Source organism: Leptinotarsa decemlineata, unplaced genomic scaffold (genome assembly GCF_025532065.1).
Source record: "Leptinotarsa decemlineata unplaced genomic scaffold, Ldec_3_MD MMD2_tig00026282_RagTag_RagTag, whole genome shotgun sequence".
NCBI lineage: Eukaryota > Metazoa > Arthropoda > Insecta > Coleoptera > Chrysomelidae > Leptinotarsa > Leptinotarsa decemlineata.
The window spans coordinates 4,572,998-4,598,204 of record NW_027412668.1 but is presented as its reverse complement, the minus strand read 5'-3'; the positions used below and the strand labels follow the sequence as shown (position 1 = coordinate 4,598,204).

At 32.6% G+C, this 25,207-nt stretch overlaps 4 protein-coding genes and 1 long non-coding RNA gene across 6 annotated transcripts; 2 read left to right on the top strand and 3 right to left on the bottom strand.

The window, feature by feature from the left end:
* The first annotated feature begins 910 nt into the window (after positions 1-910).
* Positions 911-2,000, top strand: LOC111504508 (uncharacterized). The gene has a single exon (XM_023159070.2). It carries the CDS (start codon positions 1,274-1,276, stop codon positions 1,961-1,963), a length of 690 nt encoding a protein of 229 aa, XP_023014838.2. The 5' UTR covers positions 911-1,273; the 3' UTR covers positions 1,964-2,000.
* A 2,187-nt stretch (positions 2,001-4,187) lies between these two features.
* Positions 4,188-6,134, bottom strand: LOC111504515 (transmembrane protein 179). The gene is given in 5 exon segments (XM_074179659.1): positions 4,188-4,629; positions 5,327-5,488; positions 5,553-5,696; positions 5,916-5,967; positions 5,970-6,134. Coding segments are annotated over 5 exon segments (702 nt in total). The 5' UTR covers positions 6,025-6,134; the 3' UTR covers positions 4,188-4,340.
* Positions 6,135-7,458: 1,324 nt separating this feature from the next.
* Positions 7,459-14,594, bottom strand: LOC111504514 (DNA-directed RNA polymerase I subunit RPA49). Of its 2 annotated transcripts, XM_023159077.2 has the most exons (6): positions 14,444-14,594; positions 14,206-14,390; positions 13,923-14,133; positions 9,201-9,396; positions 8,894-9,118; positions 7,459-7,783 (listed from the first exon to the last, which is right to left on the bottom strand). In XM_023159077.2, the coding sequence occupies exons 1-6, from the start codon at positions 14,496-14,498 to the stop codon at positions 7,534-7,536; spliced, it is 1,122 nt and encodes a 373-aa protein (XP_023014845.2). In that variant the 5' UTR covers positions 14,499-14,594; the 3' UTR covers positions 7,459-7,533. The 2 variants fall into 2 exon arrangements, with proteins under 2 accessions (XP_023014845.2, XP_023014844.2); XM_023159076.2 differs by lacking the exons at positions 13,923-14,133; positions 14,206-14,390; positions 14,444-14,594 and adding exons at positions 11,777-11,999; positions 12,378-13,157.
* Positions 14,595-16,514: 1,920 nt separating this feature from the next.
* LOC111504513 (uncharacterized) lies at positions 16,515-17,236 on the top strand. The gene is made up of 2 exons (XR_002722014.2): positions 16,515-16,645; positions 16,972-17,236. It is a non-coding gene; the product is annotated as an uncharacterized lncRNA (long non-coding RNA).
* A 762-nt stretch (positions 17,237-17,998) lies between these two features.
* On the bottom strand, positions 17,999-23,653 carry CD98hc (CD98 heavy chain). The gene is given in 13 exon segments (XM_023159075.2): positions 17,999-18,177; positions 18,238-18,399; positions 19,163-19,292; positions 19,295-19,349; positions 19,510-19,713; positions 19,778-19,914; positions 19,917-20,103; positions 20,155-20,399; positions 20,498-20,577; positions 21,425-21,614; positions 23,144-23,280; positions 23,282-23,312; positions 23,387-23,653. Coding segments are annotated over 13 exon segments (1,698 nt in total). The 5' UTR covers positions 23,448-23,653; the 3' UTR covers positions 17,999-18,098.
* Positions 23,654-25,207: the final 1,554 nt, after the last annotated feature.

Genomic DNA, 25,207 nt, shown 5'->3' with positions numbered 1-25,207 from the left:
GGTTTATCAAAGGCTAACCCACAAATTCACTGACCCAACTGCTATTAAGGCCCTTTATTGTTCACTGGTCCGTCCACACCTGGAGTATTGTTCTTCTGTCTGGTCCCCTCAATGTTTAACTTATATTAAGAACATCGAAAATGTCCAACAGAACTTTCTCAGTTACATAGCATATAAATAGGGTGTCCGTTGCGAGTATGAGTTGCTACTGCAATCTCTGAGCATGTCCTCCTTGGAAACTAGGAGGAAACAGAGAGATCTGACACTAATTTTCAATATTATTAACGGCAAATTCAGTTGTGCTGAACTCCTAGAAAAAATGTATCTACATGTTCAAAACCGCTCAACTCGACAGCAACAAACATTTTATGTACCATTTTATCGTTTGAACCACACATTCAATAGCTGCATTCCAAGAATCTTACGATTAGCCAATAGTAATGTTGAGATGTTCAATATCTCCTTGCATCATTTTAAAACTCAATTACAGAATACTGTTATTTAATGTTTTAGTGTATAGTTTATGGTAGTATATGTTTTATTGTCGCTCATTGTTTTCTGTCATTTTATACTCTAAAATTAACCCCTTTTCAAACTTTGAATTTACCCCTTTTGAGCTAGTCTTAGTTGGAATTTGTAATTCAGTACCTTATCTGGTTTTATTTTAATTATAATTTATACTTTCAATGGGCTTGCCCGTAAATAAATAAATAAAATTATTTTGAGATTTTGATTCGAAATATCTATTTTCTAGTACTTATGTATCTCTTCTCGTTAGTCTTCAGACATACAGAAATGTATTTATTTGTCTTGTTTGATATTGTACTCGGTATGATGTTTTTGGGAAACTAAAGCTTAACTATTCAATTGTGTTTGATTTGAAAGTAGTAGAAAAAAACTACAACTTCAATTGAATTTTTATTTTACAGACAAAACTCTCAATTTGAAGACGAATACCAACACGAGGCCGACATCATTGCTACTTGCCCTGAGCCTTTAGGGGAGGAAACTCTGGTTAACCCCAATACAGAGAACTGCCAACAGAATGAACAATCAGAAACCACAGAAAATATCTCCGAATATCTCCAAGCAGTTGACCTGACAACAAAAACGTGCAAACTTTGTGAGCAATCTTTCACACCAAAACTGATCTAAAAAACCACATGTCCTCCTCCCATAACCTTAAACAGCCTAAGTTCCGAAGAAAAAAGTCTGAGATAGACGCACTATTTCCTGCCCGAAGTGCCAGAAGCGTTTCACTAGGAAATTCGATATGCACAAACACATCCAAAACAAACACCCCGACAAAGTAGATAACATAACCCCATCTGTCAAATCTAAAAACGTTGAAATTCTGAAAAAGTGCAAAGCAGACACTCACTACACCTGCGACATCTGCAACAGCAATTTCGTAAAGAGCAGTAGTCTCTTGCGGCACAGAAACACCCACCTCAACGAGAAGCCTTACTGCTGCCACATTTGCGGCGCCAAGTTCCAGACATCGGAGCACCTGAACAGACACATTGAGCAACTCCACTACGACAGGAAAAAGTTCCACTGCGTCTACTGCGACCAGTGGTTTAAGAGTAAGCCAACCAGAGACGAACACCTAAACATTCATACTCAGGCTAGGCCGTTCATGTGCGACATTTGCGGCAGGGCTTTCAAACAGAAAGCGTCCCTGTATGTTCACAAAAAGTTCCACGGGGACGTGTTCCCTTTCGAGTGCAGAGTTTGTGACAAAAAGTTTAGAAGGAACGGCGACCTGAAGGTGCACCAGTGGATACACAGTGGAGAGCGACCTTATAGCTGCGATATCTGCAAGAAGTCGTTCAGGTTGGGGCAGGATCTGAAAAGACATTACAGAACGCACGGTACATATACCTGCGGCGATTGTAATTTGAGTTTCGACCAGATGAAGTCGTTCAAGGCGCACAAAAAGTTACACAACAATAAAACTTGAATGGAAACTTAATAAACATAAACAGTTCTGATTTTCATGCTTTCTTTAAAATTCTTGTTTCGATTATCAACATTAGATATTCACGCAATAACTGGAACAAACTTTAAAATATTGCAAAACATATAATTTGATCTCCATTCCGACTGGTACAATTATTATTTTTGTTTAAACCATTCATTCAAAATCCCAGTGCCAAAAAGATACCTATATCTCAGATAAAAAATGACTTACTATAAGGATTCATACTCTTTATATTCTGTTCTCGATTAATCATTATTAGAATCACAGTTGAAAAGGTTGCATTGCTGGTTAAATCTATTATAATAATTAAAAAATTTGAGAATTTCAGTTTTTTTACAATTTTTTTATATTAGTTTGTATTAATCACAATCTCAAAATCAATTGTTAAATTTAAATGTGAGCATAATCCCAAATTTTTTGAAATTTTGCTAAATGAATTTGAATGAAATTTGATAAAATGATCAAACACAAAAGCATTCACTTGCATTCACATTGCAAGATATATCTCGGAAATCGTTTCCAGAAAAAGAAAATGATAATATAAACTTTAAAATTTAAATCTAAGGATTCATATCAGATATCTCAAAATGATCAAGTTCCCATAATTATAATTACCTGCAGTAATGGATGTCATTTCTAATATTCAACGACAATTAGATAGAGATATGAAATGTGGTCTATTATCTCTCGATTTGTGACACATTTGACACAGTTAATCATAATATTTTATTGAAAAATTGAATAGTTGGTATTCGAGGAATTATTCATAGATGGCTTGAAAATTATTTATTTAACAGAAAACAGTTTGTGTGTCTAAGGAAAAATGCCAGTTCATTGAAAACTATCACCTGTGATGTTCCACAATGGTCTATTTTGGGTCCAGTTTTATTTTTGATTTACATAAATTATGTTTCAAAATTATTGTTGAAAGGAAATATTAAGTTATACGCGGATGACACAACATTGCCTTATTTTTCTAGTGATACTAAAGAAGTTTACAATACTATGAAAAATGACATTAGATTGCTAACCTCTTGGTTAAATTATCATGTTAGAATTATGAAAAGTCTTCTTTAATGTTGATAACTACGAACAAAATCACAAATAAAGAGAATTTGGCCGTTAACAAAATTATTAAATATTGTCAAAACACAAAATTTTTAGGACTATACATTCATGAAAGTCTCTGTTGGAATACTCATATCGAGATGTTAAAAAAGAAAATTGGACCAATATCAGGAATATTATTTAGGATTAGAAATTTTATTTGATTATAATATCTCAAATGTATATATTTCTGTTTGGTATATTTGAATCTACAATATTAAATTTCAATTTGGGGAACAGCTTATTAATCAATATAATGAATCCTCTCAAAAGACTGAAAAATAAAATAATAAAATGTATATTCAAATTACCGTATCTTGAACCTACGTCAAATTTATATATACCAAGTGATCTTTTAGACATTCAGTCTATTTTCCAATTGAATATTTGTTATTTCATTCATTCTGTTAGAAAAAATAACAAACATTCGAATTTGGAGTTCAATCAAATAAATACCATCCATGACTATAATACCAGACAAGCAAAAAAACTACTAGTTAAATCATGTCACTCAAAATTTGGGGAGAAATCAATATTTCATTAAGGAGTTAATAATCTTCCAGAAAAACTAAAAATGAACCAAAAAACAAAATTCAAATCGAAATTGAATAAGTTTCTGCTTTATTCCTCTAATTACAATTCTGAACTCCATATATTTTTTGTTTTTAAATACCATTATAATTTAAAAATGTATATATTTATACATGTATGTATGTGTATATGTAAATATGTATGTATATATGCATATATGTGTTTGTATTTATATGGTGTATATTTAACTAATATGGAAATAATTTATTTAATCATCATTTTAAATTTTATCCCTGTTATAAACATTCTTGTTTCTTGGGATTAATAAAGATTATTATTATTATTATAGCGCTTGTCATGAGCCCTGATTTACGTTCATTTCAATGGTGAAATGGGTCTAGTGAATGTAATCTCTTTGAATTTCTGTGAGAGCCGACTTCAACTTTTTCATCATTTTTATGATGATCAATTTTATTGAAGTTAGTCAAATTTATTGTTTAAAGGTTTGTAGGTAGTCAGAAAACAAAACATACCAGTTTTGTAAAAATGTTTTCACTCAATCATCTACGATGGGATAAAGTATATTTCTGTTAAATAAATCACAATAATAACATCAATTAACACTTCTATACTGAAAAATTACTTGATGCAGCAATAGAGAGATATGAATAATGGCGCATATAACTAAATAGGGATACCTCAGTACACTACGGACTAATCACTCAACTGTAGCAGTCACCTGACTGGTATTCGAATCTCTTCCCAGACTACTTCCCGGTGAATCTGCGTTTTCATTCAAAAGGCGCTGCCGTTCTCTGTACATGGACACCCTGATGTTTTCCAGTTGGTGATACCTGCACAGTTTCAGCAGAGCGCACACAGACAGACCTACCCAAGTGGTGAAAGAGCCCCATATGCCGAACTGTGCAGTTCCTAGCTGCATGTAAAAATTGGTTGTGTTTATTTTGTCGGCGAGGTCTATGTCCTGTCCTGCAGCAAGATCGCACCTAAAAAAACAACATTATATTATAGCTTTCTCACATACATAGTTGTAGACGGTTTAATTAGTTTTTTGTGAAAGCCTTGAAGATGGGGGTGTTAATGAAGTTGATTCATGCTTTCAACGTTATGAAAGTAAGTAAGTAAGTAGTCTTTATTGAATAGGCTTAATCGTAATATTCACAATACAAAGTTATAATTCTACAATAAATGATTATTAAGTAAATACTATATCAAAACATAATACAATGAATGAATCCATGTATAAATCTATAACAGAATACATTATTAAATGAACGAGAAGAATATTTAAATAGGTTAATCAAATATGCAAAAAATTCCACCTGTCTGACAGGATTTGTACACTTGAAGTGAAATGATACCATCTATTAGTAGTATATGAAATCATCGTATCACTTGCAACTTACTAAATTTCTCCTTCAGCTTAAAAGCTGTTCAAAATTAATTTCTGCAGGGTTATTCTGCTAAAAAGCTACAAAAGATAGCAACAAATCCTATCTTTTTAAACCTACAACCTCATGTCAAATGACTGTATCCAGTAGGTTTACAAAATTAGTAGAAGAACCCCACTGAAGCATATAACATTAAAACTTCTTTCCTCGTGAAATTATCTATATTTCTATTAATCTTGATGGAGAATTTTAAAAAAGAGAAATGAATGCTGAATGTCATTCAACTACTTACGAAGGAAATCTTTCAGTCATAGTCTGACACCATGCCTTGAAGCCAAGTGTAATCATCAGAGCAGCGATTATTGTAGATGTACACAAAAGTATTCCCGTAAATACATCTATAAATGCTGAAAGAAAGCTGCTATCTGTGTTTTTATATAAATACATAGATAACCTGGAATCAGAAAATTATATTCGAAATACTTCAGTTGAGAATTACTGAAAAATGTGGGACTCACCGATAAATTTGTATTACAGAAACAAGCCCAAGCATTACTCCTACGAATATAGTGTAATTACAATAACACTGTGAGGCCCAGTGTACTGAAAGCTGACCATCAGTTTCTTGCCAAAGGCCAGTAGAAAACAATAAGCAATGGCCCCTAAAATTGATAAATTCGAAATTGAATTGATTAAAGGTGATTTTCCCTACTTCACATAGTTGTTTCTGAGGTTGTTTATCATTATTCATGATTGCAATTAGCCACATATTAAGAAATGACAAATATTAATCAAAATTAGATGTAGTTTATCCAGCGAATTCAGTGTTTGTAATAATGAGTGCAATATATCGAAGTCTGTATTGCAAGAACAATACTCACTTGAAATCTTCTTGATGTAAACTCATGGGAACTACAACGCACAATGATAAATAAAAGCGATTACATAGCCAGCTATTTGGCTTAAAAGCAAAATATTACTCAACGCCATGATGTTAGGTTTTTTAAAAATTACATTTATCACAACACTGAATTACAAGTATATTAAAAAACAAACAATGTAAACACCAGAAATGTCAAACTGACATTGTCAATCGTCTCCCAAATTTTATAATTTCGTTTTCTTCTCTTTATTTAAATTTTATTTCACGGCCTTAGTTTCTAAGACGTGATGTCAAAGTTTTGAAACCAGGTTCGATTCCAAATTCTCATATTTGAAGGCCACTCCTTGTCAGAGACTGAAGATCAGAGTTTGAATTTATTTCGAACTCTGCCCTAAGAGCAACCTTTCAGACATTCTCAAGAGACGTGCGAATGCTATAGCAAAGTGGAAAACTTAAGACAATGAGGTTTTCCGTTAATCGGCTGTCGTTCCTATAGGAATGACAATCCCCAAAAGTCGAAGGTTGTGCGAGATGAGGATTAACGAGGTCTTATCTCTTAACGTATGAATCCCAGCAGGGATCAGACAATAATTTGCAAAGGAAGCATCGATGCTATATTCACAACAGCAAAACTAACAATTCATGATAACCAACCGGAAGACTTTTCTTGAATCATTCGTTGAAGATCTACGATATGATCTTTAATCGCCGAAACGAAACGGTTGAGGGATATTTGAATATCTGCAATTGATATGTATGAACGCCTGCGAATGACAATAGGGTAAACTCAAGAACAATGATTTTGAAGGAATCGTTGATCTACTTATGTTACCTACCGGTTTTCTAGCTAGTCCCTTCAAGTGAATCAGTTATAATCCTGAACAAGAAATAAGGAAAAGATCTTTAATGATTGGCAAAGCTTTCCAGAAATGGATTTAATTATTTTCTAAAGATCTTTCCGGCAAAACTTCTCAGAATAAAAAGTTTAATACTTACTTTTATACGTGAATTAAAAAATGGAAAATGAACTGCCTGAAATTTCAGGAAGGTTGCGTTTTTATTAGTTTAGTTTTAACACTTAAAAACCTAGTAAATATACAAAAGCCAAATGTTACATACACATCTCTTCTACAATAATATCTAACATCTGTGAGACTATCCCCTGTGAGGTATGTTGCATAGATATCTGTCTGATATAATTCAATATCCAGCGTGGTATTAGCCGGGGAAGTAGTTGTTTTCCGGCAGGCATTTACCAGTACTCACTGTGTAGGTATTTGAGACAAATATTTCAATATTTTCTTGCTTAAACTCTTCCTGAATAAAACGTAAAGTACATAAAAATTAATTATGCTTTACTGGGATAAAAAATTGATAGTGGTCTACCTGAATATATAAAAAAAAATTGTGAATAGAAATACTTTTGGATTTTATCTGGTTCTACCGACTTTTATTTAATTTATTTTGGTTGTCTAATATTTGTTACCCGCTACCACATATTTCTTAGGAATCATGGGTCATTATTAAAATACATTAAAACGAAATTTTGATTTCAATATATTTTCATATATTTTATATTTATTCTACAAGTAAGTCATATAATAAAAAAACTCTCTTTACAATGTCTTTCGCTTCCTTTTTGGATTGAAACTGACTGGTTCTGGTAATGGCAATTTAAGCTGCACGACATTCTTGTCTTTACTCGAAGCATTGAAAGCAAGAATCCTCGACACTTCCAAAGTCTTCTTGACACCGATCTTCAAATCTTTCGAAAGACTCTGAACATCCACCTCATAGTTCAATGCTATCGCAGCTAATACTAATATGAAACAGAGTGCTTTGTCCTTGATGTGTAATGGGCGTGTCCTAGAAATAATAATAATTACTAGAGGTTCAGATCAGAAACTGTATACAAAAACATATTTTTCAACCAATCGATTTCGTTTTATTAGGGAGACATTCGAGAAGTCTACTAGAATACAAAATTTCATGAAAGAGTTTTTGTTTTCCAGGCCAACCTTCATTATTTTTCAATTTAAAAAATATAGCATTTTTTTAAAGAAATCTGTCCATGTCAATGGATTCGTGTAGCTATAACTGAAATAGATTCATTTAAATAAGTAACAATAGTGCTAAAGTAACATTTCCTTTTGTTTATAACAAAATAGACCTAACAAAGAAAATGAATTAAACATAATGAACATCTAAATATAAGAGATTTATTAAATTCAATATCATTTGGTAATTTGTTATATACATGGATACTCTCAAAAAACAATGATTTCATGTTATCATGCACATGAATAAAATGTTGAAATGGTTGATGATAAAAATTCATCTAAATGCAATGTAGGTACATTGAAAAAGTTATATCAATGGGGAATGATCCTACTGACGAAAATCAAGTAGTTTTCATAAAAGAGCTCTAAAACAACGCATTTTAAACTTATCATTTCAACCTTTTTCTTTAAAACATTATTTAAATACTTAAAAAAGAGGAATGAAATAATGCATTCAACATTTAAAGGGATTCGTTTCTATTTCACCATTTTTCAACATCGGTTATAGCATTTGCTGTAATAACCCAAATTGAGGAACATTCCCCATTATCCCACCAACTCAATGGTTCAGAAGGATTTGATTCATCACTGTCCAAAACTTCATCGAAATCTGTTTATGATTAAAAAATTATAACGTTAAGTTATAACTGAATCGGTAGATCATTAAATGACATATTTTTTAAATTTCATTCCCTTATAACTTTTTTTACGAACGATAATAACATTGCAAAATAATAAAAGTTATCCCTGGAAACAAAGACTAATTAATTTTTGTTTCAGTAGACTTCGGGTATGTCTATCCAATGAGAAAAAATACTCCAATTGGTAAGAAAATATATGTTTATGAGTGTGCTTCCATTTCAAATGAATCACACTGTATAAGAAACAGGATAAATGTTAACATTCATACACTTACCTTCCATGTGGACTGTTGACAGAAAAGTTGTCCAATATATGGGAATTTACATCGGCTGATTTATCGCAAGCAACAAATTTCTTTGTTACTGCCTTCATAGGTGTAATCATGTACTTAATTAGATAATGTATATACAAAAAGATGGTTATGCTTCGAACTTGTATTTCTTCTGATGCGTCAGCCATCAGAATTTTTGATATGCTGGATGCAGGGAAAGGGCTCAAACTGAAAAATCAATCAATTGAAACTCCAAGCTCTCAATAAAAATGGAAAAACTTCGAAGGTAATAAATAGGTAATATATTTACTTGAATGGATCAACGGTGCCCATGGTCATAATTTGTCCTGCTTCAGGCGCAAGCGTATCCAAAATATATCCTGGTACGAGATCTTCCAAATTGTAAACTCCATCTCGAGTGGAAGCATCCCTATTGATTTTAGGCCTGTACAAACTGTCGTTTTCTGTAACCGTTTTGTCCAAAAAACTGTCATCAAGTTTCAGACCTACAATACAAAAGGTTATTCAGTCGTTTGTTCTAGTAACAAATAAAATGAATTCAATATTGAATTTCAATTTTGAATTATTTAAAAAAATATAGATTGTTTTCAAAGCAGCGTCTGAAGAATATTTTTTTTAATGGGGATACATAATTATATTTCTTGTGAATTTTAATTTTTAAAAACAGAAATATTTCAATATCATAGCAACATAAACAGAACAATAACAGATTAAGGAGACTAACAGGTATGACACTATTCGGAATCTGTACCTTGAAATATAGAGTACCAGTCAAAATCAAGAGCGCCTCAAGGTTCAAACCTTGGGCCTATTGTTTCTCACTTTATTCCAATGGCCTCTTCAGGAATCAAATTTTTAATTTCTTTAGATCTACAGGATGGCATCAATATCAATTCATATATGAAAATAATTCAGAGAAAGTTCAAAATAGACTTCTGACGCATTTATATTCAGTTGTAATATTATAAGTACTTTGATATGACCGTATTATATGTCGATAGCTTGGAGTACAATAATAAAGTACAATAATAATTGAATATTCCAACCGAAAAGCGGCAATCGCCCGAAAGAAAGAAAGAAATTTTATTGACCTCAAATTACAATTTCTGTTACATTAGAAAATATCTGCAATAACAAAATTTGCTTAGGTAAGTCATACTGAAAATATACATAGAGTACATAAAAAATCTCACAATAGTTATGACTCACAATATAAATACACATATATACACACATACACACATATATGTACATATATTAGGTCCACTGACGATTGAATACCTCATCAATCTTAAAGAAGCCTTGGTCGAAAAGTGAATTTTTTACTTTGAACTTCAATTCTTTGATATGAAATTCTTTCCACTCACTAGGCAAAGTGTTATATATTTTTATGGGAAGAAACTCCGTTTGTTTGGCTGTGTTTTGATAATGCATCTTCGGTAGCCTGATGATATCTTTGTGTTTTGTATCATAATTGTGAATGCTGGAGCCACTATTCAATGTGGAGCCACATTTCAATAATTTGAAGAACAAGTAAATTGATTTTTTGTATGGTCCTTATAATTACTCGACTGAAAGTAATACTTCAGCTGATTCTCGAAAACTGTTTTGATGGTCTATGTTAATTTGAAAAAGTTTCCAACATCTTACATTTCCAGTATCTTACATTCAAAATTGACAGTTAATTAATTAGGTGTTACGCTTGATTCCAGACTAAATTTCAACAGCCAACAAAAAAAAAAAAAGAAAGTGATTGCAAGGGCCGCACATTTCACAAGTTTGACAAACCCGGGAGCAGGTGTAAACATATCAATAGCAAGCCGAATACATAAACTAATCTGTCGTCCACTTATTGAATATTCGCACCCACTGTTTCTCAATATCAAACAAAGGGCCTTGAAAACAATTAAAGTATCTGAAACAACGACTATAAAGGAAATAACAAGATTAAGGTATCCCAATAACCCCAAACACAACCCTCCAAACCCTCTGCTGTACCAACTCACTGGTATTATCCTTATAGAGGAAGACTACCGTCACTTCTCAGAATTTGCTAGAAAAGATGACAATGTAAAAATCATTAGAAAGTATGCTGTGACAAGAAACTCTCATGCAAGAGTCCCACATCATCACCCAACAGACACACTGTTAGAAAAATTAATACAACTTCATTAATGAAATTATTTTGTTTGGTCATTTTTATATCTATAGAATTTTTTTTTGACATTGTAAAATAAGCTTCCTTATTTCAAAGCAATTTTGTTACACGGGCAGAAGGACTTCGGTTGATAGCCAGTTGAACAAAATTGTAATTTTGTTCAATAAATTACAATTATTATTATTCAGAATAACAACCAAAATCTTTCAGAAAATTCTTCTAAGCTTCAAATCAGGAAAAAGAAAAACCGTTCTCAGGATGAATAAAACTCCACCTCATATCTCGCAAACATCAATTCACATTTCAAAGGTCTCAAATTATAATTTTTTACAATTACGAGTTTTTTTTTGGTAAAATTGTGCAACTTAATTTCAAAACCTGGCACAATTCATAAAATATGAAATCTTGTCACGAGATAAATAAGAATACAAATATGTAACTTGATCTTGAAGTGTGATTATAAAAAAATATGTTCTTTAAAAAATAGAAAATTTCACGACAAACTTTAATATCATATAAATTTGCTTCATCTCTCGAAGACTCCAACTTGGTTGTTAAAACGCGCGTCGAGAAGAGTACTGCTTGGGAAAAGTGCTTGTTGGCGTTCTTCAGGAGATGAAGTAAACTGTGTACACAGTAATGAATTTTTTAGATTTGGGTTTACTAGAAATACTAATTAGTCTGACACCATAATAAGAATAAATTACTTTTTCTCTTCCTGCATGGCTGAGGTTCTCCCAGTCGAAATTCTTTCGTCGTTATTTTGGAATAGGTACATTTGGATATACCAGTCGCAGATAAAACCCTCTCCCTGTAATTAGCTATGGGAATTTTGATCCCATTATGGGCCTCCTCCTTCATGAATTTGAAAACATTGTTGATCACTTCACGTGCCTGACTGTGAATGATCATTCCTTTGATACCTAAAGTCTGACAAAGGTTTAATTACTGGCAAGTCGAACCTCCAAAAGTGGTAAATATTCAATTAACAGCTCGAGCTAGTTTATGAAAAATTTTCAATTACACTCACGTAAATGACGCCCCTTTTATTTTTGGTAGCCAGTAAATTTGACAAGTTTATTTTAATTCTGCAATATTGCCACTTTTTTTTCTTTGCCACCAGAATGGCAAAGAAAAAAAGTCTACATCATGGGATCGTGAAAACTTTTTATGTTGCGAGTTATTTCAAAAAATGAATGACTGAAATAGTTGTTTCTTTGGCTGTTGCACAGCCTCCAAAAGCAGCAGTCTAATTTGAAAACTATCACGAGCTGTTAAAACAAATATTTAGCTTCCAATCTGAGTTACCTTTTTTGGGGGTACTTTGAGCCCCAGCTGCTGGCTATGATATGCCATTCCATCAACAGGAAATCTTTTGAATTTCTTTTTAATAGGAACTTTATCTTTAACCTTTTTGGAAGTGGCCTTTTCCGTTGTTTCTAAGGAAACTGTGTTCATTTGGGGTTCACTATTACACTGAGTCTGTTGCTGTTGTAGTTGCTGATGCTGTTGTTGCTGCTGCTGATGTTGTTGTTGCTGATGCTGCTGAAGTGACTGATGTTGCATTTGTTGCGGATGTTGAATATGGTGTTGTTGATGGTGTATCTGAAGTGGGGGTTCATGTTGTTGCTGTTCATGTTGTTGAATATGATGTTGCTGATCAGTAGTGATCTGACAAGTTGTGTTTGTAGAATTTGGGATGTGTGGGCCTTGGATGGTGCAATTTTGAAAGAGTTGTAATGTACCAGAACTAGTATCGATGGGAATCAATTCCAGGTTTTTGAAATCTATGCATTTTTTAGGTGGTAGCTTCCATGTCAACAGAGGGCTGTAGTCTATAGTTTCCGACACTATAGACATGATTACGATTGCCCGGAAGTTTCGGAGACCGTATCACTCTGATTTGATTAAAAATATCTTCAGGAAAGGAATCTCACTTATTCAACATTCTATATATGAGAAAACTGTACGTGTATTCAAGTTGACAGATACCTTTTTACTTCGAAACGTTAAAATTAAATTTAACCAAAATAAAAAACATCAAAAACAAATTATTGCTGAATATTTTGACATTATTTGGGTTTGTTCGTTTGTTGACTAAGACTCGGCGTCTAGAGACAAACATCATCCTTGGGTTTCCAAACTTATTAGCTCATTGATAATACTGATGTCAGTGTTAGGAGGGCCGCGGAGTGCGTGACATCTAGGAATAATAAATCGAACTATAATTTCAAGGAAAACATTGATAATTGCCTATAGTAACAGTAGGCAAAGATTTCAAATATTACATCTAGGGATGTGTCTATCTACTGTGATATTCTTTTACAGAAATGTAATGGCTTTCTAATTTTCCAACATTGAAAAAAAAAATGCGGGAAACATCCAAAGAAAAAAAAATTACTACAAAAAAAATATGTTTCCCCTAAAAACGAATACCTCATAAAAGTATTCTTTTCAAAACTAACCCGCTTTATAAAGTTCACACAAACCATTTATCCCCTCAATTCGTTGGAGACACTAAAATTAATCTCTCTTCGAGAGGAGAGAATTTCAATAAGGAATCTAGTATTATCTCTTCAATATTGAATAATTTCCGTCAAAACAAAACCTACAATACATGAATTTTGAGGGAGTTTTTGTTAAATTAACAAATATAAAATATCATAGAAATGTCAGTATCAGTGTCACTACGCCCTCTTGCGACAATGGCGTCTCGAACATGTGTTTTAGGCACTGAGCTTGACTACTTGAGTTCAGTGGTTTTTGGATGTTATCCATCACCGTCATTTCAAGCAGATATGAAGATACCATATTCAGAACTTCTCTAAGAAATGATAAACTCAAAAAACTTACCCGTTACTGTTTTTTCTAGTTCTTCTTTTATTTCATCGCTGTTTGTTGGAAGTCGTTGCCTCTGTTCAGTCACCCTTCTAGCCTTTTTAGAACCAAATTGCCTGTTCAATTCGGATATTGATTTGTCCAATGATATTTCTTCAGTTTGCACGACTTTCTTTGAAATCTTACTCGAAGAAACAACACAATGATCTGCTTGAATGAGTCTAATCTGTAAAATTGTCATGACATGAATTTTCTACTGTACAACATAAAAATACTCGTTTTCAAATTCATTACTCACTTTATTTTTATTCTTGTTGTATACCAAAATGAAATTGTTATACATCTCATCCTCTGACAAAGTTCCCGTATATAGCAGCCTATCGCTTGTAATGCCCACCACTTTAGAACCATCTTGGGTTTCATATACTGCTGAATTCAAAGTTGCTTCTTGACCAGCTTGAAGTTTATTATTCTGAAATTCGACTAAAAAAATTTAAAGTGAAACAATTACTGAAAAAAAAGTATTTCACACATACCCAGAACTGGTCTAGCACCAATATCTTTTGTCACAATCTTTTTGATTATTGGCATTTTGAATTAGTTTTCAAACTTGGAACTCTGATCAACAACGAATTTAGGTTATATACCTATTTCTTCTTCGTCGATTTGATGAACCAGTTGCCTTGACATATATCCAGCTTTCCAAAAAAAATATTTGAACATAGTGTATTTATTTTCTCGTCTGTCTTACACCATAATAAAATCAAGTCCATATACCTCGAAAAGGCCTCTTGCGCTTAAGTATATGGAATATGTTCCGTAAATCAACTTGGTTACTTTGGTTGGTTATTTCGTATCCCGTAAATGTCATATTCCTGAAAAACTGGTAAATTTTTCCTGAAGTTTGGTTGATTATCTGTCACCGAAACGACCGATGTTTAGAGATCGGTGAGTTGTTTGTTACTTGTCATTTTTTTATTTTTTGTGGATGTTTGCCCTTTGAAAGTTTGAATTCAACCCTATTTTATAATTATTTTTCTGAATGCACAATGGAAATTAATGTGAATTTTATTTTTCATTACATTTGTAGGGGAGTGTTGCGGATATCTATAGTATTCAAAAACAAATAGAGGGCTATAAGGTTTGAATTTCACTAGTTCGGACTTCCATTGTCTACTGTATAAAATGATTTGAAATCCCTGAAACAACTAAAAAAGAAGAATTAAAAATGAGATAGCTGAAAATAATAATTATATTAACCAAAATAAAACTGAAATGAAATAATAGTGAAATAAAATACAAGTAAAAATAGAACAATTGAATAAATAAAAATAAAGAAATGAAAAAAGAATGAAAATAAAAAGTGAAGAGATTCCAAGTCACGTTTGTTCACGACGTTTCGATTGTTAGTATCTACAATCGTCTTCGGGTGATACTGGACTGAGACCAGTATTTTTATTTATTCAATTGTTCTATTTTTACTTGTATTTTATTTCACTATTATTTCATTTCAGGTTTATTTTGGTTAATATAATTATTATTTTCAGCTATCTCATTTTTAATTCTTCTTTTTTAGTTGTTTCAGGGATTTCAAATCATTTTATATAGTAGACAATGGAAGTCCGAACTAGTGAAATTCATCATGAAACATTGTCAATCACCTTCAAACAAGCTATAAGGTTTGTTTCGGTTCACCTAACCTATAAGGTTTGTTTTGGTCACAATTCTGTACAGTTCGATCATGCGCAGTTATTAAAATGTGTTTTGGTTCAGTTAGAACCGTTCTAGTATCGTTCACAAAGTGTTTTGGTTTTCTCCGAACTGATTCGGAACTATTCCAGAACGGTAATTATTAGTTCGAACATTTGAATAGAGACCGTTTAGAACTTCGAATTTGCTCTTGCGCACTAATAAAATTTTTCATTGGCGTTGTGGATTTTGGTAGTAACGTTTTCTTAATCTCATTTGTATCCGTATTTTATTGGTTTAGTTGGTGTTTCATTTGGTATTTTATCTATATAGTTCTGTTCTCGGTATTTAATCTACAATATGTTCGTCTCCGTAAAAAAAATACCTGTAAACAAAACAAAATTATATCAACATTATTCTCATACCATAACAGATAGTCGTGAAATGTATGTAGCATTATAATAAAAATCATTATTATTATCACATCTTTTACAATTCCAAAAATTTATTCTTGGCATGATTTTGTCAAACTCATTAGTATAAGATTACAAAGAGAGGACAATATATTTTCAGTATAATTTTGGATAACCGGAGATAATGTCTTAGTTAATTCCTGTTACTCTCATTTTTTCAAAAACATCATCACACTTTAATTATATATATTTAATTATATAAAAGTCCAATGATCGTTATACCAGAGTAGAGGTACCTAACCTCACATCTTTGTTTATACACTTGTCAGAATAATTTTTTTATATGTTTTGGTTTTTTACTTGTTGGGACCGTTCCAGAACTGTTCTGCGCATTGATTCGGCGTCGATACGGGACGGTTCAATAACAGTTCGAAATACAGAACCAAAACAAACCTATAGTATTGACACAGTAGACACAGATTAAATCTTAGATTAGGTAATAAAGGATTAAATATCTATGGTATCGAGAAGAAATGTGTAATTATTATTTGTAATTGAAAAAACTTCAGATTTCACTGCTTACATAATGAAATATTGTGTTCTGGATATATAACATTTATATCTTGTGTACATGAGGTTCGTATATTGTGCATCCTATGACGAGTACTTGTAACAACACAAAGAATAGTGAAATAACATATCACAGATTTCCACGAAGTGAAATTTTAAGTTTTTTTCGCAACCAAACTAGTAAAACACTTTATGTGTAATATCAATTCTGCCAATCATCAATATGGTCAATATGGTTGCATAAGTTTTTCTTATGAAAATAATGTTGCCAAATACACGTGGTAATAGAATATTATAATGTTCGAATGAATCAATACTGTATTATAATACAAACAAGCGCTTTCTACCCCAGGAGTTCCAGTTTCAACTTTTACTATATTATAATATTTCAGATAGAGACATCCAACATGGGGGTGAATGGAGGAAATTGTGGAAAATGAGGTTAGGATCATTGGAGAGGAGGCGAATGTTGAAGCCGACGAAGATGCTGATGTCTTAGAGCACGAGAAGATCAGGGAAGGAGTTATTGCAAATGATGAGGGCGACTTGAATGAAAGTATTGTGGGTGATTCATCTGAAGATGATGGTGCCTTAATAATCGGCCTATGATGGCTCATTGTTACCTACACATTGGAAAATCAACTGGATCTGTATTGTGTGACAGATACGCACGTACGAATCAGAACTATCGATAGCGTTTTACTTACTTTGGAATAACTGTGGCTGGTATCAACATATAAACACCCATGACACATTCTCTATAGTACAAATGGGTCAAAATTGGTGTGAGACGTGCGAGAGACACCTCATAAATTTCACACGAATCTCAACTTGCATAATATGCAATAGTGTTTATCACATTTCTTGACCCGCAGGGATTTTACAGCTTGTATGTGATGACTAGGTCGCTTCGCTCCCTCAAAACATTTCACCCTTGTTATCAAGTAAGCCAACGTAGGTAAATATTTAGTGTTATTTCTTATTGAAAAGAATTAGTTATTTTTTCTTACTTACATTAATGGTTGTGTTCAGATCTAGGAAAACATGCCAACACAAGCTTTGCTTAGACGTTTCTCAAGAACACCACCATTTAATTTATAGTTATGTATTTAATTTTTTTTAATATCCATTATAGTCAAATATATGTATCTGAATTGAATAAATATCCTCACACCTACAATCCATGTTTATTAATTTGGTAAACATATTTAGATTATATAGGAATTGGTTTTATGTTATAGTTGTGATAAAGGTTTTGACTTGCAAGTGCAACTTGATATTCTAATAAGGCCTCCCTTTTACGCTTGCTTTTTTATATTACGACCATTTTCCTCTATTTTGGATAAGCACTTTCTGCAAATTGCGATTCAATTATTGACTTATTCCATGCACGAGTATGTACAATAATAATAAAAAAGATAAATGCAATACATTTATTTCATTTCCGAGAAATGAATACAATACTGATTCTCAAAGTTGAGCTTTTGACATATATATGGTCCAGTTTCAATCACTTTACTCATTCTTCTTTGGAACATACGAAAAAACTATCACCGATTTGGGAGAAATCGGGTACCGCCGTGGCATCCACCTTTGCACTAAAACAAAAACAAGCATTATTTTCTAAACCAAAAACACAGTCATAATGATCTACTCACTTGATGCTCTTATAATCTGGCTCATTGAAATTTCTACTATAATGCTGTATAGTAACTTTCTGTAGTTCAGAGAGAGCTGGTACATCCGTCTGGAAGTTGACTACAACTTTCTGATCTCCCGTATTCAGGGCTACCAACACACCTGGATTTCCAGACGTCACCCTGAGAATGAGAATTAGGAAAAAACTCAACTCTGATGGCACAGAATGACATTTCTGAAACTTAGTGATGTGTCGACTCGATTTGAGCTTGACTCGAATAAACTCGAGTTGAATTATCTATGACTTGAGTTCAGATGCTCCTGCCAAAGGGCATGAACCGAATGACAGCCAATCTGTCGTAATATTGCAGGTTTGACGTTATTTTTGGAGTATCACAACTAAACTGATATTATCTTATTAAGACTACTACATATAACTAGTTCTGTAATTAATTAATTAATATTAACTCTCTTCATGTTACAAAGATTTATTTTAATTCAAAAATACATGACACATACCTCAAGTTCCTTTTTAATTTAAATTCTACCAACTTCATTAAATAATAATTGTCTCAATACATATTTATGCCAAATCTGTTACAATTTCTTAAATATTGTTACGAAGTTGAGTCATTATATTGGTAAAAACAAATCGTAAACTCGATTTCATTCGGCCAATAGTTACGTGACAGTCAATTCGAGTTGTTTTTCCAGAGTTGACACATGTCTACTATGAACAAATTGGACTTACCTTTTCCTATTTCACAATAGAGAGCATGGAAAATAAAGTTATTATAGCAATATTGGACGGGCAATTATTTTTCATTTAGAGTGAAAATTTTGACTAAAATCGCGATTTTTCACACCTGCCTCGAGCAAAATATTGTCAAAATTGCAATTCCAACAAACCAAACAATCATTCTAGAATTACCTAGACTTTCTTACCTGATGAAAGCAAACACAGTGTTATTGTGAATGCTGTGTAAGCTACAAATTCCCCTCATGATTGAAGGTGACTCCCTAATTTTTAGAAGCTGGGGGTCAATGGTAGTGTTTACTCCTACCAAAGTCGTACGGGAAGAAGGTAAGTAATTATATCTACCACATCAGAGGGAAGAGATGTGGAATTAATCTGAAACAAAATAGATGCTTTTTATTCAGCTTCATAACTTAGTATGGAAGTTTGAAAAAGCTATTATTTTGTTTAACAAACATCAAGTTATTGAATTAATGAAATAAAAGAAGGGTCCACAACAAATCCTCGAGGGACACCAAGTCCAAAATTTTCTTACCTTCCACAACGGCCATTCAACATTGTCCACATTGAAGGTATAGTTCAAGTTATTGACGATGTCACTGACGTTTCGCTTGTCAAAGGAATGGGTCTTGACAGGAAGATCCACGGCAAGAAGGTTGTCTTTGGCATGGTACGACTGAACTTTCACCAACTCATCTGCTACCATCAGAGGGCCATCTACAGTCTTGTTTCTCACGATCTTCAAAAAAGAAAATCCAACATTTCAATAAAATATTGCATAAACAGATCAAATGGTTCCAAACCTTTTTCCAAGTCTTCAAAAGATCTCCCAGCTCCGGCAAGTTTTCAGTCTTGGAATGTAAGTAGAAGCCGTACTGCTTGATAGCGGAATGTTCAGCGTTGCTTTGATCAGGGGTTTCGTCTTCATATTTCTCGTCACTAGTAAAATAGGTGCATTCCTGAGACGTATTCCAGAAGCACCAAAACCTAGGAACTTATTGATGACAGCAGAAAATTCTGCGACGACGCTGGCGTTGCGGAAATTCAAAATTTTTTTATTCAGAGGTGCGTAGTAATATTCCTGGCGTTTTTCAGAGTAGTGCCAAGAAGAATTATCGTTTTTGTCAACCTACAAGGAAACTAATTCTCGTACAGAAAAAAAAGCGTTATTTTTCCTTACCCAGTTATTGGGAGGTTGAGGAGTTCCGTCCCCAGTACCTTTTGCAGCCCTCCAAATATAGTAATCTTTGTAAGAGATGTTTTTGTTTTCGCTTTCTTCTTCAAACCAAACTTCGGAAGATGAAGGGTCTAACTCTATAATAGTCCTCGTCCCCAAATCCTTTGCTTGATTGAGTAGTTTGATAACGTCATGAGATTCGTCGTCAAATTCTTTGTAAGCATCTCCTTGCCAGCTAACAATCAATCCTAAAAAGACCAAACTTATGCAATATAGAATTTTATTTTTATGTAAAACAAATTTCACCAACTAGTAGTCCAAAAGTTGAATCATAATTATACTTTACCTTTTATATTTTTATCCAAAGTTTTCAGTTGTTCTGGGTTGGTATCTGGAGACACTAAAGCCAGTGGTCCCTCCTGCCACCTATTGCAATAAATTAGAAGCTATGACTCACAACTACTCTATGGGGAATGTTCCTCAATTTGGGTTATTACAGCAAATGCAAGTTTGAACAAAATAAAGTTGAGTTTAATTAATGAGTTTTTCAAATTCACTTCGAAAAGTATTCAAATTGATGTTTCAAATGTTGCATTTCAATTTTTAAAGGGATTTGTTTCTAATTCACATATTGGCAACAGCGCCTATATCAAGTTGAAATAATTTATACGTACCTAGATATTCTACTTTAAAAAAAGAAAATTATCTTTATAAATTTACCAACAAGGCAAAATATTAATTATAGTTCAATACCACCTCCACAAGCCACATAAACAACAGTTGTTTTGTTATTTATTTATATAGAGGAAGATAGGTTAGGAGCACAAAATGTCATATGTCACAGAATGACTCGGAACATAAGTAAACAGAACAGCACGCCTCTGAAATATGTCATCTTTGTTTGTCTCATACAGGTAACAGATTCATTGTCCTTTATTAGCTATAACCGATGTTGCCAAATGGTGAAATAGAAACAATCCCTTTGAATGTTGAATGCATTATTTCATTCCTCTTTTTCAAGTATTTAAATAATTTTTTAAAGAAAAGGGTTGAAATGATAAGTTTAAAATGCGTTGTTTTAGAGCTCTTTTATGAAAACTACTTGATTTTCGTCAGGAGGAACATTCCCCATATCAATTACAAAAAAAATACCACAAAGTGAATTCATCTCTTCGAAAACCATATTTTGAATTTTCATTCCAGGAATAGGAGCTTTTTCCAAAATTATTTGTCATTCATTTCACGCAGAATGCTGTGTAAATAATTTGCTTACCAAGTTCTTGGTGGTGGTGGATCACATTTGGGTGCGGCATAGATTATCAGTATAGCTCCCACCAACATTGCTGCCCAAAGAAGCCAAAATCCAATAAAAAGGAACCATCGCAGACGTACCCAGAATGGATCGTTAGCATACTTCATCAGTTCCTCTTTGTTCATGCCGCCAAAAGATAGCATAGGTTCGCCTTAAAAAAATAACGTTTAATTGTTTGAACAAAAATGAATAAAACTAGTTCCAAATATTCAACTTAATTTATTGAAACCTCATCTTCTTGGAAATTAAAGCTTGTACATTACATGAGAATATTTTGATTTTAGAAGAGCATTAGAAATCATAGCAAACTAGTTAAAAATAGGTGAATCACTCCAGAAACGTCTATTATTTCTTCTTGTCTTGAACAATTTGAACTTACTATCATGACTATTGTGTTAGCCTTTTGCATCCTTTCGATGTTCAAAAAATCTCAGAACTCCAAAAACTACAAAATCGTCGAATAAGGATTATTCTACCTGTCCACTGTGATAGATATATTACAGTGGTTGAGTGTACACGAGAGGCTCTAGTTTACAGCAATGATATTCGTTTCAAAATGTTGCGTCCGCAACAAAAAACTCAAGATTAATGTCAGAGACATTCAACATTATCCTATCAGAAGAGTAAAATGTATATTTTTATAGATGCAGGTAGTCTAGCTCTACGTCATCAATGACGATTAAAGGTTTTGCTGAATAAAATAGATTGCTGCATTATATTAAAGACTCTGTACCTAACAGTTACTTTTTGTACTTCATTTACGTACTTGCATTTATGATTTTGGCGCCTGGAGCTGTAGCTCCGCCCCGTATAATTGAATATGTATGTTTGTACATTCAAGGTCACAATTCAGAAAAAACAACCTCAAAATTCGGTCACAGTTCATTGAACAGCAAAATAATTGTATCTTAATGAAAAAGTTGTTGGCATTGAGTTTCAGTATCATTGCGACAAAACACTATTGTTCATCAAGTCATTAGGGTTTTTTGAAAAAAACGATTGATATGTCACAATGAAATTATACCTAAAGGATCATCAATCAACATGCAGACTGATGGAGAATTACCTAAGTGTGGATATGGATAACTTCACTTTAATAATGGTGAAATACTTCGAAACAGTTTTCATGATCTTCAACAGGTTACTACATATTATTATTGCAGTGGATAGTGAATTTTCATCAACTTTAATTCCATTTTGTATACCTATATATATATATATATATATATATATATATATATATATATATATATATATATATATATATATAATCAGATTTTTTGAAGATTAAACTCAAATTATTAAAATTTTTGCAGCAATAAAATGAAATGTAGATCACTTTCCATTTTATTTTCCTACCCACTTACATTATTACCAAAATAAACCACTCAAATTTAAATTTTATATCAAATTCATGTAGGTAAAAAATGCCTTGCACGATTGATGCTACTACATATAAGTATTACTATGTATTTTTCTAACATTGTAATAAGTTTTCTTTTTGGGGTTTTATAATTTGATATATTGTCTACCACTGCATCAATATGTAACACTTAAATGACTTATATTGTACCTACTATATTAGATCAATGCTACCTGTTTCAAAGCTATTGCCTTTTTGAAAACTAAATAAAATTGGAATCATCCTTTCTGAGGAAGGAAATCCCAAAAATAACTCACCGATATCAAGTTTCGCATCCCCATTTTTCTCATTTGAAATCTTCACATCTTTCAAACTGATATCGGATTTATGGGACACCTTTTCATCGGGGAGCATCTTCTCATCTGCCCCATCAGATTCTCCGCTGGAACAGTTTAGTCAGTAATTTAGGTCGAGAAACGGCCTCCTCTATAAATGTACAAATATTTAGTTTTTTATATAACAGGTAATTGATGCCATGTTAATTCGAAAAAAGTGCATACCTTCCATGTCTTTCTCTGGTATTGCCTTATAAGTAGGCTTTGCTTCTATCTTATCGTCCATGGCTGTGCTTTAGTGAGCAAATTGCAGTCTTTAATATAAATTGAGTACTTCCTGTATCCAATTGAGGATTTAGAGACAGGACAGTTACTCGCGAATGCTCCTCAAATCAAATCGATAATGATAATAACCTTATTACTTATTACATACGCCCAAGAAACATGATGCAAGTCTCTCAACAGCTTGCAAGTGCAGAAAAGAGAGAGAAACTTATTTAAAATTTCCCCCTCCATTCCTATTCGCTGAATAAGGTGTGACGGCGAATTTAAAAAAAATTCATTGGTTGTTGTGTTGCTGATTCAAACGATCATTTTCCAAAATAGAGGTATTGAAGAAGTTTCACAAATGACAATCTGTGATGAGTCCAGATCCAAAGAGATCGAATTTTTAATTATCGATAAAACATATTTTGCTAATAAATATACTCATTCAAGACATAACATTATTATATTCTCTAATAAATAGAATGAAAGTTGCCTTTCGATTATTTTATCCTGTTTGGATCGGATTTTTTAAATTTCAAAACCATAGAGACACCATCCACCTCAAGCGGAACACAACTCATTACGTCATAATTCGGAGAAAAATAAGAAACTAATAGTAGTCATATTCAATGGCTTTGAGGTAGTCATATACATTAAAATATTCTTGGTACATCCATCTATGGTAATATTCTTTTACAAATATGTAAAAGACAATTCTTCATAATGACTAATATAACAAACTCAAAAGATATTGTTTAGTGAGTCTTTGTTGTAATTATGTATTAGAAAGTGTGTTCATGCAAAGATCCGGGTTGGAACTGACAAATACGACTATATCTACATTTAAATCTACAAATATCAATGAGACATTTGAAATTTAAATTTAATTTTTCAATATTAAATCGTCGTTTTTCCCGTCACAGAAAAAATTGTCTATTATACACGGGAAAAATATTAGATTTCAGCTCTCGATTTTTTGTCGATAACATAACCTCGAACTAAAATCTAATAATTTTTTCACTTTTATAATAAATAACTATATTCAACTTCAATTTGGAATTTAAATATTATGTATGTATCAAGTCACATTGATTTACATTGTGATAAGTAGAAGTTTGGTGTAGGAACCAGCCATAATTGTTTATTACCTGAGACTTAAATGAAAGTATTAAAGTGGTCACAATAAAAGGTAAAGGAACAGGTAATAATATCTCCATAAATCATTCATATGAGGTGAAATATTACAATAGACTATTTTTCACTATTATTATATATAGTTTGATCAAAGAAAGTAAACTTTCACGGTCGGAGATAACTAGTCAAAGGTACTTTCCGGGTTTTTTGACCGTGGTTTGCAGGTTTTAATACCTGACGTTCTGTCTATTACTGCGGTAGACAATATCAAAGGCGATGCCTTAATGGCCGAAGTGTTTGAGTTGATGTTCGAGTTGTTGTTTCCAAAGCAGAAACTACATTAGACTTCGGTAAAATATTAGCATTGGTGGGTGTGTTTAAGTTACGCCATGTGGCTCAGAACACACTTGTCACACAGTAAAAAATACTGTCTCCTGACTTATTAGGTGATGATAAAAACTGAGTCATGTCTTGATGATGCTAATTTGATAAGACCGAATTTTTTCCTGTTCACGCTAGAGGTTCTAATTATACCTGTCAAGTAATATTTGGTAGAATTCAAATACAAAATATCAACCTATAGGTTTTCCTAGAGGTTTGCAAACCTCTAGGAAAACCTATAGGTTTGCACCGTTATCTAGCAGC

What these genes read in the sequence shown, in the direction of transcription:
- LOC111504508 (XM_023159070.2), top strand. Translation starts at nt 1,274, where the DNA reads ATGCACAAACACATCCAAAACAAACACCCCGACAAAGTAGATAACATA.
- LOC111504514 (XM_023159076.2), bottom strand. Translation starts at nt 12,929, where the DNA reads ATGTCTATAGTGTCGGAAACTATAGACTACAGCCCTCTGTTGACATGG. An exon ending in GCCATGCAGGAAGAGAAAAA is followed by an intron (nt 9,397 to 11,776) that starts GTAATTTATTCT and finishes TTTGTATTGTAG; the next exon opens with GTCTGAAACTTGATGACAGT. An exon ending in GGCACCGTTGATCCATTCAA is followed by an intron (nt 9,119 to 9,200) that starts GTAAATATATTA and finishes TTGATTTTTCAG; the next exon opens with TTTGAGCCCTTTCCCTGCAT.